General features: G+C 39.3%; 1 protein-coding gene and 1 long non-coding RNA gene across 6 annotated transcripts in view; one reads left to right on the top strand and one right to left on the bottom strand.

Annotated features, from left to right (window-relative positions):
* LOC141928441 (uncharacterized) overlaps positions 1-16,216 on the bottom strand; it is a 49,347-nt gene that overhangs the window by 10,390 nt on the left and 22,741 nt on the right. The gene's annotated exons all lie outside the window — the stretch shown is intronic.
* The window catches only part of RAF1 (Raf-1 proto-oncogene, serine/threonine kinase), an 80,861-nt gene continuing 71,336 nt past the window's right edge, over positions 6,692-16,216 (top strand). For 2 of the 5 annotated variants that reach the window (XM_074836639.1, XM_074836633.1), the window contains exon 1: positions 6,692-6,887. In XM_074836639.1, coding sequence (XP_074692740.1) covers positions 6,837-6,887 — 51 coding nt within the window. In that variant the 5' untranslated portion in view covers positions 6,692-6,836. The remainder of the gene's footprint in view (positions 6,888-16,216) is intronic. The other 3 variants (XM_074836640.1, XM_074836635.1, XM_074836636.1) reach the window with 3 other exon arrangements.

Below are 16,216 nucleotides of genomic sequence, written 5' to 3'. Positions count from 1 at the left end.
ACTCAAAAGCTGCAAAAGGTTCCTTTTCTCATCTGTATGCTACTCTTGCAGTGGCTGTAGAACGTACCCTCTCTGCAATTTTTCATCACTGAAAGGCTTCACTTCCCACGTTCTCGTGTCTTTAAGGAAAGTGCTGGGCAAGACACAGAACCTCATTAAAGTCACACTAAAAAAATAGAGAGTCTATGGCTTTGTATCAAATTCTCCAGCTATGAATCTGTGCGAGAAGCACTGTGCTGAGATGTCAGTGGTGGCCCTGATTGTCTCGTTATGCAAATGAGGGTCTGTCTGTAGTTGTATAGTTAGAATATAAGATTCCAAAAAATAAAGTTATTATTGTTACTAAGCAGTTAAATGATTAGATCTGAAATTTAACTGCCAATTTAATTTGGAGTAGAGTTTCCGTAGTCTCACTTTCTCTCTAGAGAGGGAAACTAGATAAATTAACAGAAGTCGTATCTACTGAGTTTCTCTTACTAATACCTTGGCACAGTTCTGTTTGGTTTGCAATTAATGTAGGACATATATATATGTTTGGTTATATATATGTGTGCGTATATATCTGTGTGTGTGTATATATAGATATATAAAGAACCAACAAGCTGTTTTCATTGACTTGATTTTTATTGTTGTTTTTCCTTCTTCCTAAAATTAGGACACTGAATCCAAACTCCTTTACAAAGCAAACTTACTCAAGAAGCTTTTTTAGCCCTCTGTACAAATTAGAGAGCCCCATCAGGAGTCAGTCTCCACTAGGAGAGAAACTCAAGCACTTGCTCCCAGCTGATAACAGGAGAACATGGAGCCCAGGCACTCCTCCCACCCTACCACATAAAAAGGCACTGAGCATCAAGGTTCCAGTTTCAACCACAAAGCAGTTGCTATCAGCACCAAGGAGTGTCTTTGTTCTCATCCTGGCTCTTGACTTGTATCATGAAGGTAAATGTGCTTTACGGTTGCTTTTCCTATGTATATCTATATGGAATAAGCAAGAATGAACAGCCATGAAAGTCTAAAGACCTTGTTGCAACAATTTCAGTTGAAATCCTGGCCTGATCTAAGTATGTGTGCCACTCATTATGCAATACTGTCTTCAATGAAACTTCTGCTTACTTAAAAGGACCTATAATAATAATATTTTGCATCTATAATAATGATATTTTGCATCTACCATACATACACAGCTAGGACATATTTTGCAAAATCCTGATTATATATGTATCTTTACTGCTGCTCCATGCAGTTTGGATGGTATGCTGACCATGTCGATAGTGTAACATCCAATACTATATTATTTGATTATGTTATTAATGGTATCATGGAGAATTCATCCATGGTTACATGATGGTGGAGGTCTCAGACTAAAACCCAGAATTCTCTCCCACAAGTCCTTATCATAACTGAGCTGTAACTGTTGACTCGGAGGACTCTGGCATCCTCTCCCTGGTTTTGCCTCTGCTGAGATGGTGAAGTGCTATTAGGGCAGTTTATGAAGCCCAACAATTTAGTGCTTCCTGCTGCACTCGTGAATGAACTCATGACACCCTAGCTCACTCAGAATTATCAGAATCATCAGAATTATTCTGGTCATCAGTTTTATGAGGTAAACAAAATGAAAGAGTTTGTTTTCTCCAAAATGATACTACTTCTGCATTGTCTTAGGCTATCATTTTCAGACTCAGATCTGTCCCAGACACACAAAAAATCTAGTTTGCTATTTAGTAATGTGGCATGACTGTTCTCTTCTAAGAAAGAGAGAGGCTGGTGATACTTCTAAATGATGTAATAGTCATATGGGAGTTCACTCCCCTGCTCAGATTTGGTTCCTGGTTTTCAGTGTCTCCATCTGTAAAGCAACATATATTACATGGAGATTTCAAGAGCTTTGAGAGCCTGTGTAAGGCAAACAAAATATTAACTATTATGTCATCTTAGAATATCAAAGAGGCCAGTAATTTCTGTAAGAAATCCAGGATTTTCTTAATGTTATTTTGCTTTTAGTTTTGTTGAGTATTAACCCACAAGAATGAGGGCATAACGCATAGTTTAGTCAACAGGGAGAATTCAGTTAAGTCTATCAGAAGATAAGAATGATGTAAGAAGAGACCAGATAAGAGTACTTTGATTCTGAGAAAAAAATACAATCTTTAAGCACTGTAAAAAATTGCATCATCTAAAAATTAATTTATTTGGAATAACATATTTGCTCATTTTAGTAGTGACATATCTAGCTGTAGCCAGGATTCTTATTTGCTACAGACATCCAGGCATCTGCTTGTCTGCCCTGCCTAAGTCTGTGTACCTGCAATTTTGAAAGCACTTGCCTGCTTTGGGCTTGGGTTACTGATCTAGATAAGCAACCATAAATCATACCCAAAACAGTGAGAAAAAAAAAACAAGTAAAAATACTGTAACAACACTCAAGAAGCAAGTCCAAGTCAATAACAGAATGGTATTGCTAGGAAACTGAGCTCCTTGAAAATGTTCTTTGCATATACAATGTTTTTTCATCACCGAACCTGTTACAGCTAATTCAGATAATTTCTCTGCACATGAACAATTAGGTCAAAGGAATTACAAAGTACATGTTATAAACAAATGTTCAGTCTATTGATAAGTTCAGATCATGATCCATAAGAAATGAGGGGTATACTTATTTCCTTATATGAAGGAAATACTTATGAAAGTAGATATTTAAGCTTTTTGGGTGATGGCATAAATGACGGGCACATCGTCAGCTATGATTTGGAACTGGATTTAAAAAATGTGTCAATGAAAACCATGTATTAAGCAAAACAGCACTCTAGCTCAGAGATCTGAATCTGGTTAACATTTGACAGACGTGTAATTTTTCACTCCCAGTGAAACAAGAGAGAGAGGAGATCACATCCTTCTCAGTCTAAAGCAAAATCCTCACATTGAAGGAATTAATGTGAAATGGTTTGGCTCTGCTAATCCTGGCACACTCTGTACTCAAAAGAGCAATACAAGATCTTCTAGAAAGTAACTCAAATGAAAAATGAGAGTCTGTTTCTTTCCATAGAGACCCCAAATGTAGGTACTGCAAGTTAGACTGCATGGATACTCTCATCTCCTCTCAAAAACATAATTAAATTTGCTCTCTTTGAAGTTACAAGACTGAATAAAAACCTTTGGATTTGAACTTAAGTTATCAATGCATTCCACAATTATTTCTGTATCATTGGGTTTAAAATCTGCCTTCTCCACAATACAGATTCCTCGATTAACAGTTTTTACCATGTCCAAAAAAAGAAAGAATAAGTTAATGAAGTAAACAGCAACGTGCCTTCAGAAAACACGTCAGGGTAGTAGGAAGCAATCTTTCTTTAGAGATTAGTTGAAAAGAAACTGTTTATTAGTGAAAGCCACACAGCACACAAATTAGGGTTTGAATAAAATACACTTGCATTTGAGAATAAAACAGAAGAATTTATGTTTACCCTAATGCATAGGACTCACTGTCTGCTTTACAAATATTTACATGCTGAGAGCTTAAGGCTTCTTGTGTGTTCTGCTCTCAGGGACTCGCTCCGCTATATTTCTTGGTGACAGAAATGCAAAAAGTCAATGAATCATGACCAGTAGTGGTAACTCAGTCCTTACTGTTAAGCCGTCTAAGCAGCACCCCATTTTCTTTTTATAACTGCCTGAGGCTACCATGTAGGCTTCCTAGAATACCTGGCTGCATTTTCTGCCCAGCACAATCATTTCTGCACCATCCATCATAGAAAAAGCACTGCCATGTGCATTCAAAGCTGTATACAAACACCTACCACCCTTAAAACCACTTTTAGTGAGGTAAGTTATTAATAGGATGTAATATATACACCGAAATTATACTTTGGGTCTCAACATTATAAGGGCTTGTATGGTGGCCATTCATGCTTTCTCATGGAGGATTCTTCCCAAGCAGGGAAGATTCACTGTCCCCACTGACAGAGCCCAGTGTGGTGTCACACATTTTCTGCCCCAGTGGTCACACCTGCTTTTCAATGCTAATTACATCTTGGGTTGTGCTAACCTCAAGAGGCTCCTTGGTGGTAGATAGTCCATAGCTGCTTCCAGTTCCGCAGAGACCAGCCCATCCTCAGCATTCACCCGACTTTCTGCCTTGAGCACCTTCTCCAAGCCCTGTGGACCAAGCAGAGAGCTTTCTGAGACAGTCTTAATACTTCTGAGCTCTCTGACAACTGCTGTGTCAGGTCACACTCTCTCATGTAATCTGTGTACATCCTGAATGTTAGAAAAGAGAAAAAAAAAAAAATAGCAGATCAGAAACTCCCTTAACAAATCAACGTTACTGCTTTGCCAATTAAAAACCAAAAAAGAGTAAGTCAAGGGGCAAATTGCCAATGGACAAATTGCAAGAATCTTTGACGCATCACTAAGCCATGATCTGAAGCATTTTCAAGTAGGTGTGTCAGGCTGCTAGCCAGCAGCAGGAAGAGAAAGCTAAGGCTTTGGGTTATTTAAGGAAAAATCTTGATGAGAAGAACAACTCTATGGAGAAGTTGCATCAATATGGGAGACTAGTAAGTTTTCCACTTTAGCTATGCTTGACATGATGAGACACTGAAGGATCACAGTGGCAACAGCAGTTACTAAAAAGTGTGATATTCAGTGTTGGGGGTAAATAAAATCTGTTTTCTTGTGTTTCCTTTTAAGAGTTTGCTAACTGGGACAATGAGAATGAAGGGCTAACCATGAACTAGGAGGATCAAGGAGAACCAAGAGGAACTGTGATACAAAGAGTAAGTGAAAAATGAGAGGATGAGAATACAGCAGAAGATAACAGAGGGCACATTTTTACAATTTCTTCCCAGTTCATGCCACAGCTGACCACTGAAGGCAGAACACTTCCTGCATGTATGTAAAGTGGCATCACTTACCGCTGTCAGAACTACTTCAGACTAGCTGTCCAAGTTTCAAATTAGTTTAGCAAATATGAATACCGAATACCATCTATGCCAAGGAAACATGCTCATGTTACATAATTGCCAAAACCAGTTTTAAATGTGCCAGGAATAAAAAAACTCCAAAACACAGAACCTTCTTTACGCAGGGGAGAAAACTGACAGATAACATGAGTTACTCTGTTCAAGATCTCTGCTTTACAGTTCTTTTACTCTGCATTTGTTACTTATGAAGAGACAGAGTAGTTGCCTTGTAAAAAAAATAATTTTCAAGCAATTTCAGTGTTACACACAATCTACATATTCAATGTATTGGCAGACCAGTGTTCTTGTTCTTGCCAAGTGAAGTTTTGCTGTTCCTTCGATCCATGGTAAGACCAATGTTTTCTCTGTTTTCCTTGATTTGCACTCTTTCTTGGCAACAAACAATTAAACCTGCCAAAACTTAGATAAATAACAAGGTGAAGTGTGAGGGCAGGAGTTGAGCATTTACCACCTAGCTAAATGAACTTTATTCCCTGGAGGCTGCAGGAGGAACAGTGGTTTAGTGAGCTGCATATGGGATGGGCAGTCTGAACACTGTATTCTAATCTGGGCTCTGCTGCTGACTCATCATGTCACCTTTGGGAAATAACCGCCTCAATACACTTGTTTTTTCTTCCGTGAAGCAGTCACACTCCGTTGTAGACACCAGTTACCACAGTTACAGATCCTAGAATAGTTAGGATGAACAATTTCTCAATCAGATAAACTGGCAATCCTTCATTTTGTTCTCTGCTACAGGAAGAAAGGGCCAGAAGTGACAGAAAGTTAAAAAGTTCAGGCAAGGTAATTCAGCTCCTTAGTGTCAGAGACCAGATATATTCCAGTTGCATACTGTGCAGGAGTGAGGTAAAAACCTGACACCTACTCACCAAAGGCTGGGTGGAAGGTGGTGGCCCATGTTAATCCTGAACAGAACTGGTAGTTGCAGTTACGTGTGTATCAAACGAGCCATCATAACTTGGAAAATCTGACCTGTAAGATTATTGTCGGCAGTGACCTGCTGCCAAGCAGCCTATTCTTATTTATTCCACTAAAGTCAACCTTGCTGACACAAGCCTTTTTTGAAGGCAATCTGCTCTGTGCATGCCTGTCCTGTTACTAGGTTACTAGAGAATGAAATATCTCTGTTTTTTTGTAAATCCCTGTTCTTGCTTTTGGAAGTCTGGTCACACAAATCTGTTGTAGAACAGACCTATTTGCATCTTTGATTTCTATTTACTTACCCCTAACCTTTCCCAGCTATTCTTTACATTCTGATGAACTCTTCTTGCCTCCTTTCCCAAGCCCTGCCATAAGATAAATAGAGGATTCAGACTATTTGGTTTTGACCAGTGCCAAGGTTTGCGCTCTTGGCAGCATGCTGATCGTGGCTGCAATTCCTGGCTTGCAGGGACTTGGGATCCAGTTACATTTGCTGGCGTCAAGCAGACTCTACAGACCACTATGAAATACTGAATCTAAAAATAAAAGAGTGAAAAAGAATGAAACCAAAGAGAGCGAGATATTAAAATTCCAGGAAAACTGTAGAAAAGTTTGGAAGAGGCACATAAACAGTCTCAGGGGAAAACACTAACATATTGGGGGAGTTTAAATTAAGCCTATGGGTTTGCCTTTTTTAGCTCTGTCACCCATGTGACACTCAAGAGTTCAGCCTGTGGGTCCAGGTATTTCTGCTAACACAAAGAATGCATTAGAGCCTTTCGGAAAGGCAAATCGTTCTGACTGTCTCAGCTTCTTTGACTTTGCTCTCCCTGAAAACTGTTAACCCCAGGTGCAGTTGGTTTCTGTTTGCACACATCCTCCCAGCCTGTCCCGTCTCAGCCTCTGGATTGCTCCTTCGGATCGAAACCACTACGGATGGTGCCAGCCAGCAGGCTCGCTGGCTGTGGGAAGAAGTTTCAGGCTCTGGTGAGTCTCAGGGGGGACGGGTTGGGGGGAACATGATTTTCACAGCTTTTGCAGAGCCTTTAGTCGTACAGTGGCATATGGAAGATTAGTGAATCTGTGAATCCAGGCTAAAGGGTCAGGATTAAATACTTGCTGGACCTGCTTCACAAGGTTAAATTATTTAGTCTGAGATCAGATAGAAAAACCCAAGTGTTATTTCTAAGGGGCATTTTATGAATCTCATGTAAAGAGTTTGGTGGGAATTTCCTCATTGTCTGAGGAAAAATCTAATAGTATTTGAAATTGTCTTTTCCTATTTAAATATTAAACTGGCACAAGAATTGTTTTAACAAGTACAAAGTTGCATTTTTAAGTGCAACATTTGTTGTGACTGTCCGTTCCTGACCAGCACGGTTCCATTTTAGGGTTTCAGACTGCCTGTGTTCAAACTGTTTGTAAAAATTCTTTCTAGATTTGATCGAGGTCTATTTGTAGGAGACTTTATTTCAGCCTCCTTTTTGATGCTTTGAAATTAAAACCACGATGACTGTGAAGCTGAGGTTTAAAAGTAGATGTGTGTTTGCATAACAATGTATTATATATACACAATACTAGAGCTCCATGGCTACCCATAATTGCAGTGATAGTGTATCTGCAGTGGTAGCTCCTTGGAAGTTTGCATATAGGTCAGAAGTTTCCAAATGATGATTGAGATTATGTGTATTACGGATTGCATTTTCCAAGTATGCCACAGTTTAGTCATGGGACTCATTAGCATTCACGAGAGCTGCGAAGTTCTGCTCCTTCATACTAAACTGAAAGTTCAGCTCTGTGTACCTGAACCAGCCCTGTTTCATGTTGCTGAGATATTGCAATGCCTTGTCTTACCTCTTACTTCAGTTTCTTAATGCATTGCTGCAATGGAGTCTATTGCAGCGGATGGAGCAATAGGACTCAATACCTTACTTCCTTGGCCTTGTGTGTTACACAATTTTTAGATTTGCTTTGGTTCTTGATCTTAAGTACAGTAGCTCACACCGTGCCTTCTAAAGAAACCCAGAAGTGATCTTCTGCCGATATTAAGGCGGCTATTTAAAACTGCATGGGTATTTTTGTTGGTGTTCCTTCCGATGCTCTAAGACAAAACCTTTGTTGTCCCAACTGTGTGACCTTGAAAGTACTTCACATGCAGCATTTTATGTAAGTTAATTATTTTTTAATAATATAGCTAAAATGAAATGTTATAACAATTTAAAAGACACAATCCAAATATTTTAAAAACTGCACTGCTACTTTACATTTCTTCATTTCCCTCATTAACTTTGCAGAACAATTTTGAACCTGTATATTTTTATTTACAGCAGAGGAAAAAGCTAATGGAACCATCAGGCGGGCACTTGAAGCTGGTTCACCACATCTCAGGCTGTGTGTGTTCTAAACAAAAACCACCCAAAAGTAAATACGCAAAATGCCTGTTACTTATGTAGGTGAACATGACACATTCCTTTATGGTTTTGCAGAACATCAGGTTTGCAACTTATTAAGTGATTAAGTGCACCTGACAGTGAGAGATTCTGGGAGTACAAAGGAACCAAACACATCGCTCTATTCCTACACAGCTCACCAAGTCGGTGAGTCTGATGTAGCCCAACTCGGGGCAGAGTTTGTGTGCGGACTCCTGGCCGTTATGAAGTAGCCAGAAGGCCAAGGCAGGATCCACGCACCGTTGAGCCAGGCACTGTACCCGTAGAGCAGAGGTTCACCTTCTTGCTGTTTGGCCCTGCTAGGCTCCCGTGAGACCTCATCTAACTATTGTTTCAGCTACAGAACAAATTATTTGAAGCCTCTATTTAATAAGGATGAGTGAATAGGCTGAATTTCTCACTAGAACAGAAAACTGTCAAACTCACCCCCCAAGGATTTAGGTTTTACATTTTTTTTCCTAGATAGTCTGAGGTTTAATATATTTCAGCTATTTATTTGGAATTCATTTTAAGGAAGTAACAGTCACTCATATCCTCTGATAAAAAAAAAAATCCCAAGCTTTTTGATGACTGTCCACAGTTGGACAATATCTGGCAGCAGGTCAGAAGTCGCAAGAAAAGCAATAATATCCTCCTTTATCAAAGCCTGTGTCAGCCAGGACATTCAGCACACAGGAAGGTCTGGAGTTTCTGCCTGACTTAAGTTCATCAGCTGCCTCAGAACCGTAACTGCTCTTAACTACCTCTGTCTTATGTGTGTCCAGGTTCTCCCCTCTGTGTGTCCACATTCTTGTGAAATCCTTTCTCTCAACGCTCAGTAAAAATAAGTTATTACATGTGTTGTATGAAACCCTACCCTACTTTTTCTTATAACTGAACCAGAGGTTAAGACAAAAGGTAGGGGACATGAAATACCAATATTTTCTTTCCAAAATGGGGAACTGAGGCAGAGGCTAAGTAAGTTGCTCAAGGACACACAGTTTCCATGAGTGGTGAGGGAACCTAAACAGGCTCACTGAAGCTCACAGGAAGCTCTGAGTAGCATAGAGGAAGAGACAGGCAGGCTTTTGTACCAGAAAGAACCAACGTAACTGTAGGACAGAATGATGTCAAAATAAACTGATGTTTAGGAGCACTTAAAAGAAGGTCAAGGTCAGCAAAAAACAATTGTAGAAACCTGAAAGACACTTAGCACAGTCCCAGATCTGTTTCAATGTAGTGAGGAAACCAAGCGATAGGAATATCACTTATCTTCTTTCTTCATCTTATCTTCTTGCTGATGTACCTTCTAAGTAAAGAGTAAATGTATTAAAAGTCTCGTGGAAAGTCTGGGCGTTGTGTTCTGCCTTTATCGCATGTCTTTGAAAGCACAAACAGTGATCACGGGGTATGCTCTGGGGAACATGCAAAACTTTCTTGAGAGGTTTGATGCAGATGTTTAAGTTGCAAGGCTTTGACGTTTAAGCACTCTCTCCAGCATGAGAAAGAATAACGCGTGCAGTCTTGGCCCCTTGCAGCCCATGTAGAAGCCCATTCTGTTAATTATGTCAGTTTGCTAGGGACTGTAAATGAACAAGTAATTCAGCCTCTAAATAAAACCAGTGGATGTCCAGCAAGGGGAACTTTGTCAGTCTACAAGATGTCAGTAGACACATCCTTAACCAAAGCAATCAAATCACCAAATTCGAAGCACTTGCTTGAAAGACTGGGCACACTATGGCTTCAAAGAAATACTTGGAAAATGCTTAACAGAGTAAAGTTTACTATTTCTCCTTCTTGAGCAATTGATTTCTCCTATTTTATCCATATGGACACACACACATGCACACACAATCACCTTAGGGCAGAGACCCAGCATGAAAATTTACAGCCCAAACAATCTGTTGGCAAATTAACAAGCAACAGAAATCAGTATTTTATGTTTGGAAATGTCAAGTGGGCATGATTATCTATACCACTTGGACGTATAGTCTGTATTAGGTGTCATGTTCTCAGACAGCTTTAAAATGTAGCTTACTGTCTTTATACATAACTCCATCTATTATTCTGTATTTTTCTTTTAGTTGTATGTAGCCATAAATGTTTCACAGAAGTCAGCTAAGTTTTTGTTAACAGAGTTGTCTAACGTAGCGCAGGTGTCTCCGCACACATTTTCACTATTGTCAGCAGCAGGTACTACCCAGACTGGCACGGACAACAATCTAAATGTGTGCACAGACTGCAGTGTGCTACCAAAATCCTTTGGTTATTGGATGGTCATAGAAACATTAGTAGTTCAAGATCTACAGTGTTGAGCAGTGTTTATTGACCTCTACGCTACCCCTGCCACCTTTACCTGTTGCTATATTTTAGGCCCACGTAACCAGTACAGCAGAGTTAGGACTAGCCTTCCAAAGATCCAGGTCACAACTCACTTTTACTGGTTTCTGAAGTCATTAACTAAGGTAGCAGCAGAGTTCATTTTGTATGGTGTCCTTTATTTTTTTTGCCTTATTTTAAAGAATGATTGCTGGATCATGTTGAATGCGTTGCGTATTGAGTATTATTGAGGCTGGAAAGCAGCCAGAACAACCAAGGAGCAAAACTTCTAGGCAGTTTTCCATATCTACAATAAAACTCAAGTCTCCAGCAAAGTTATCTAAGGAATCCAGGCTGAGAACAACAAATGAAAAAGGAATGACACAGACAGGGCTGTGCTATAAGGAAAAAAATAAAAAGAAGTTAAGCATTTTATGATTTTGGACAAAGTTTCCTGCACAGTTATATCACTACATTGCTTTTATTAATCAGAAAAATCTGAGTCAATGTACTGCCCCTTCAGCACCTACATTCAGACTCTCGTTCTCTGGCAACCTGGGTAAATCAAAATGATCTTGGAGAGACAGATCAAAAATTATTACCCACCCTTGCCCATTCATGTGTGAGATAAACTATGGTCTTCTAGCCAAGGACCAAAATGTTGTGTATACTTCCACCCAGTATTTTAATTATTTGGTGCCTCAGCTATGGTACAATTTGTTGAGTATTGTACCATGCTTCTTTAAGAACAAGAAGGCTATGCTTATTGTGTTTTGAATGTTAGAGTACCTTTCAAGAAAAAAACCACCATTGCTCTATGAGCAGTCCAACTAAAGCAGTTTCACTACAGATTTATATGGTCTCATCCATAAATCACCTTTTCTAGCCACTATAATAAATAAGGATATACTAACTGTGTTTCTCATTTCAGTGTCACCCCTACAGGGCAAAAACCTCACATGCTGTGGCTAATTCAGCTTTAGGTAAATGGTGACTGGCCAGCCTGTGACAGTGAACAGTACAGTGTACAATGGTTGGTTTCTGAGTCCTTCCTTTCCTTCAGCTGGGGAATGAACACGGTTCCTTTTTCTGTCTTCAGTTGCTGACTTCCAAGAAACCTGTAGAAATTTAATTATTTCTGAGACCTTGGCTCATGTGTCAAATAAGTTTGAAATTTGGAGCAAAAAGATAGACTGAACCATTACATAAGCTTCCTCTCCTTAGGAAAGCAAGATAATCAAGATTGTTCCATGAAAAGCCCCACACCCAAATGACTGGAAGTGCATTTTTTTTACAAACACAGACCTATGCCAAACACTAGCCATCAGAACCTCTTTGCCCCGTGTCCTCCTTCTTGGCAGTGATACATGTTTGTGTTTGACAAGGAAGCACATATGGTTGGTCATCTGCTTTGAAGAAGCAGTTTACAAGTTAATAGTAACAAGTCTAGTTACATTCACAACTTCAATTCGGTTGAATCCAAATCATTAATAGATTACCATTTATCAGGCTGTAGGAGAAAGAATAACAAAATGGAAATGTAGTAAGATTTTTTTTTCCAGAATGTCTGGTTACCGTACTTTTTCCCTCTAAGCTCCAAAGCTATACTGTATTTCATTTCATTGGCAGATATCCCATATTTCTTCAAAATCTGAAGCGAAAAGATTGGGATGAGTATTCTGGGCATTCATAGTATGTTAGATTAATATTGTTGGCTATCTACTCTGCATACCATGATTAAGTCAGCACTCCCCCAGCTGCTAGCTATTCTGGATTCTGTTGCAGTTGATGTGGTTGCTACCTACTTCATTTTTCAAGTCCAAATGTTTGGGTTTTTTTCTGTTTTTTGCATGTTCCTATAGTATGAAATACGCTGTGTGCTGGGGTGCTCTGCGCTCCTTCCAGTACCTCTCTCTAGGTGGGGGAACATGAGAATACTGACTGTAATTTTTCTCCTAAGCACAAAGATACGGTAACACTCCTACTGGGAAAGCCAAATGAGGGTAGTGGTGCCGTATCTAGAAACCAGAGCAGTAGCTGCATGCAAAGCCAAAGGATAGACCAGCATTTGCAAGAAGATGAACTGTGTTCCCTTTGCCACTGAACTGCTACTTGCACAAAACCCTACTGCATTTATGCAGCTCTCCCACAAAACATGTGTTTGGGTTGATTTCATTTTTAATCATGCTGCACTGGAAGTTTAATTGAATACCTGTTCATATTGATACTCAGAATTATATTAACTTTTACAAGTAGATTCAGGTTGATACTCAAATTTAATATTTGCTCATTTTGATTCCAGAAGATGTGTGGAAGTCCCTGCTTAAAGAACCTCATGTCTGAGGATCCTTAGCTTCTTCCCTCCTTTGAGTTCTTCCAACCAGGGATCACTCTTTTCCCCTGCCTCAAATTAGGTGTGCATCAGCTTTTGTTACCCTAGAATGTATCTGGTAGCAGTAAGTGTTGGGGGCTTAAGAGAGAAACCTTCTTACTTTGAAGGCAGCAGAGAAAATCCAAGAATTCTCTCACAAGGTTTTATTCTACTCTGTCCTGTACCCTTATTCCTTTGCAGTACAAGAAGAAAGCCTAAGTAGTTCCATAAAGAACGTGGACTTTTATTGAAATGGAAAAACACATCCCTCTGGTGTCCAAACACTCTGGTATGTCAAATGATTGTTTGGTTAGGAAAAAAAAAAATTAAAAATCAAAGTTTTGGCAAGCCCCGGTTTTGCATGCCCCAAACACCAGGTAGACACCTGCACAAATATTGTTTGCATACAAATACAACTGTGTACACAGAAGTCTGGGAAAAAAAAAAATCTAAAAGCTGAACCACGCTATAGAAGCCAAGCCCCAAATCTCCATCTTTTACAGTATGTCATTACTGAAATAGTGATAAAGTAATTGTATTAAAGGAAAAAACAGAATAAATATTTTTGCTAAATGATGATGGATTCACACCCTCTGACACTGGGACTTTAGTAGCATTTTTAACTAGCTGACTGAATTTTATGGACAGGTATTTTTAGCTGCACCTGTAGGCTGGTTTTGGTTTTGTAAAATGTCTACACACATACCTACAATCTTTTAAACTTTCCCACTGTATCCACGTGCTGATCAAAGCAGCAGCATACACATAAAGAATCATCTCAGAGAGATCCTTGCCCACAAGCTATCTGAAAGAGATGATTCTGCTTTATAATATCCACAAGACTGACAATACCCTATTCTCTTTCTTAAAACAGGGAACCTGCAGGTGGACAATGCAGGACTTAAGCTGTTCCTAAGCAGAGGTACCAAACATGTCAACTAGTTGAAAGCTCTTCCAAACCTGGCATGTTATGTCAGAGACTGATTCCCACTGTTCCTGCATAGTATACGATTTATAATCCAAGTGTGAACTGAAATGGGGAAAAATTGCTTGAACTAAACTCATGAATTTATGGATAACAGGACAATATTTTCTTAAACTGAACTGAAATTAAGTCTTCCCAACCACCAGCTTATTTTTTTCTCACTTTAACTTGAGTTACTTTACTTCTTATCACATACGTGGGAATAATTATACCATTTTTACTAGGAAACTAGAATTCAATCTGTCTACCAATTCACTGGTACCTAAAAAAGCTGCCTAAAACTGAGTATTTTCCCCCAACTTTCATATGGAAAATTATTCACTCTTTTTTTGTTAGGAAATCTGTAGTAGGTTTGAGACGAACCTTGTAGTTATGAGAAGTAAATGACATGAAACAGTTTTGGATACTTCAGGCAGAGAAAGCAGTGCTGCTATCTACAGTAAAGGCTTTCCTAGACTTTCTTTTATAAATACTGTACTTTCTGTGCCTTCCAAAAGCTGAACTTCAAGTACTTGGGATTGATTCTTTTTCTGGTGTCTAGCTCAGACTTAAAGATATAAGTAATTTCTTAGTTGATCTCTTGATGAGAATCATAGTTGGGAAGGTGAATATTTTACCAGAAACATAAAAGAAAAATTTCATTAAGTTTACTTGTGTGCTGAAATGGCTTTGTGCTTCAGAGGAAGGCAATGATATCAGCAGGCATTGTCAGCATGCTTTGCAATGTTCATTCTGCATTGTCTAGATTGTGTACTGTTCACTACAGAATTTTGCATTTGGCTTACATGCAATGTGCCATTTTTAATTTGAATCCGCATGGATATACACCTGCACTGGTAAGTGGAGGCTCGCTAGACAAAAAAAGGATTGTCCAGAAGCAGAACAATGCTATACTGTGGCATACACAAGGCCTATCCAATGATGACTACAAATGGTTTACTGGGGGAAGGCTGTGTATTTCTAGTGCAATATTATCTTGCCCAGTAGACCAGATGGGTAATATTTTAGGGAAACATTTAATCTCCCCACAAGAGAATTGACTTTCTTTCTACCCAAAGCTCATGTATATTGAGTGAAAAGCCTGATTTGCCTTTGTCCTATACTATTCTCAGGGTTCTTGTCTACTTTCCCACATGTGGAACAAGGCAGAGGCCACAATGAAAGAATGAGCATGATAATTAAAAAAAGAAAGAAAGACAGCAAGCCTTTGCCTCCCCTCTATGCACTTGCAGAAAGGAGAAGTCCATGAAGTTGCTGCACTGCAGAACATACATCTTAACAGAGGAAACAGCTGAAGAAAAAGTACTGTCCTGGTGACAGTGGTTCCACCCTTTGAGAAGCTGTGTGTTTACCCTCTAAGCGAGAGGGCAGACTTTTGTCCACTGATAGACAAGTAGGCTGCCCAGCAACCACCATCTTAATCTGGAGAAAAGAGACAGCTGGTAAAGACAGTATGTCTCTTATCTGCCACTCAAGATGCCAGCAGGAAGAAGAGGCCATAGGAACAGCTGAAGGAACAGAAGGCAGGACAAATTCCGTTTCCTAAAAACGAGGAAAAGGGAAGAAGAGTTAGTATTTTAGTTCAAGCCCTTTTTTTTTTTTTTTTCTGCCATAGACTCATTATCACTGCACGCTAATTTGCATTTAATACTGCAGCCTTCTCCCCACTTTTACATATGCATTGACTTTTAACAGACAGACATATTAATAGCAAAATCTTTTCAAATTGTGACAGCTGAAGATACTTTATTGTAGTGCGTTTGCCTAAGTGCAAAGTGCCACATGCAAAGTAACAAGAATAACCCTGATTTTGCAAAATGGGAAAGAAAAAGTGGGTCAAGCTTAAGTGTACTCATTGCTGATCTGCTGAATTGCTAAGCACCTGAAGCTAGTGAGTAGCAGCAGCAATTGCAATTGCTTGTTGAGGTTCTTCTTGCCTTATTAAATCAAGTCAATACTTGCTCAATGATCAGAATCTCTCTCAGCTTCAATCTTGTGTTGGAGCTCAGGGGAGGAAACTTGCATGCAGGCTTCACTGTTCTTCTTATAAGAACTAATAAACAGTATAAAAATGGAACCATGAGCGATCTGTCTTGCCTGGGGATATTATTGAAACCTGGTTATATGTAGATTCATTCTTATTTGGTGATGGCAACTCCCAATCTGAAGTCACCTGTAGCAGATGAGGAATTCCTTGGGTGTATCAGATACT

The sequence above is a fragment of the Strix aluco genome, chromosome 11, assembly GCF_031877795.1.
Source record: "Strix aluco isolate bStrAlu1 chromosome 11, bStrAlu1.hap1, whole genome shotgun sequence".
NCBI classification, from domain to species: domain Eukaryota; kingdom Metazoa; phylum Chordata; class Aves; order Strigiformes; family Strigidae; genus Strix; species Strix aluco.
Note: the sequence above shows the minus strand (reverse complement) of the source record. Positions and strands in the feature narration are given on the sequence as shown.